Here is a 1,645-nt window from a genome sequence, read left to right as displayed (position 1 = left end):
ATGTGTCCTCTTTACTGGAATGACAGATGTGATAAAGTGACAGAGGGCACTCTCTCAGCAAACTCCACTCAACATAGCAGCTCTTCAATCCTTAGAACATTTCCCATCCTTCCATTCAGAGAGGGTACTATTTAATCTGATGTCAATCAATGTTTAATATGTTTTACCTGATGTTTCATCAATGTTAGGTGACAACCTAGGACTAATGGCCTTGCTTGTCCTGGTTTGCCTACACACATAGTAGACCTTGCATTTAATGTAATTGACATCAAGCTGTATATCTGCAGGAACTGGCTCTGTCTTCTATGCCTGCAGAACTGAGACAGTTAAGGTCAATGATCTATTTTTCTGGAAGAAAATTTCAGTCTGCATTTTGTCTAACACATATCTTCCTAAAAATGACACCAGACCCTAGAATATGTATAAAAATAGATGTGAACATGCAGTATTCCCTGAGATGATGCCCCATGGTTTGCACAAATGCTCCAGTCACTTCTTATCCAGTAACCCATAATAATAAATGAGTCTTTTGGAAAGACACAGCACTTGGATGCCTGTGATTAAAAGGATGAGCAGACCCTGTACCAATAAAAATGCTACTCTTTGTCTCCTCTCAGGAGTTAACATTGTCTCAGTAAGGCAGTCCTTGACATACTTCTCCGTCTCTCTCTACCTGTCTAAACCATCAGTCTTCCTTTCTTTTGGAACACTCTCTCTTCTAGTATCCCTCCTCTGTACATATGGCACACTGTTACCTTTGGAGTCAAGACCCCTTCCTGAAATTCCTGCTGAGCCAGAACAGTTCCAGCCTGGTTCCGGCACTATGGCCCCTGCAAAGAAGGGTGGTGAGAAGAAGAAAGGCCGTTCTGCCATCAACGAAGTGGTGACCAGAGAGTACACGATCAACATTCACAAGCGCATCCATGGAGTGGGATTTAAGAAGCGTGCTCCTCGGGCACTAAAGGAGATCTGGAAATTTGCCATGAAGGAGATGGGAACACCAGATGTTCGCATTGACACCAGGCTTAACAATGCTGTCTGGGCCAAAGGAATAAGGAATGTCCCATACCACACCTGTGTACGGTTGTCCAGAAAACATAATGAGGATGAAGATTCCCCAAACAAGCTGTGTACACTGGTTACCTAGGTACTTGTCACCACTTTCAAAAATCTACAGACCGTCAATGTGGATGAAAACTAATAGCTGATTGTCAAATAAAGTTATAAAACTGTGAAAAAGAGATCCAAGATGGTGGCAGAGGCAGAGACAGCGTGGTGAGCTGCGGGAGCAGTGAACCACTTAAAGCAGGGCCATTATGGCCTTCCACAGACTTGGCTTATTGATAATTGAACACTTAAACAGTTGATGACTGGCCCTCAGTGAAGATCGAGGCTCAACAACAGGAATTCAAGGATTCCCAAGGAGAAATGGGTGAGTCTCGTGGCTCCCAACCCACCCCCCTGCAGAGCCCTCGCTGTGCCGCACAGCCACTGCAGCTCCATGAGACTTCCACAGCCAGAACGAATGGATTCCCTCACCCAGGATGGATGCTGGGCACCGGCCCTCCTCAAGACTGGTACAGTGAAGCCACCACACTGCCGCAAGGTGGACTTGGTCTGGAGAGAATTCTTGGAGCCAGGATGG

General features: G+C 45.7%; 1 protein-coding gene across 1 annotated transcript in view; it reads left to right on the top strand.

Annotated features, from left to right (window-relative positions):
* The first annotated feature begins 823 nt into the window (after positions 1-823).
* The window catches only part of LOC102870299 (alpha-1-antichymotrypsin-like), a 19,689-nt gene continuing 18,867 nt past the window's right edge, over positions 824-1,645 (top strand). Inside the window, exon 1 of the mRNA XM_006879192.1 lies at positions 824-944. Within this exon, the coding sequence (XP_006879254.1) occupies positions 824-944 (121 nt within the window). The remainder of the gene's footprint in view (positions 945-1,645) is intronic.

Source organism: Elephantulus edwardii, unplaced genomic scaffold (assembly GCF_000299155.1).
Source record: "Elephantulus edwardii isolate Elephantulus edwardi_28Jun2011 unplaced genomic scaffold, EleEdw1.0 scaffold00002, whole genome shotgun sequence".
Classification (NCBI taxonomy): Eukaryota; Metazoa; Chordata; class Mammalia; order Macroscelidea; family Macroscelididae; genus Elephantulus; species Elephantulus edwardii.
Note: the sequence above shows the minus strand (reverse complement) of the source record. Positions and strands in the feature narration are given on the sequence as shown.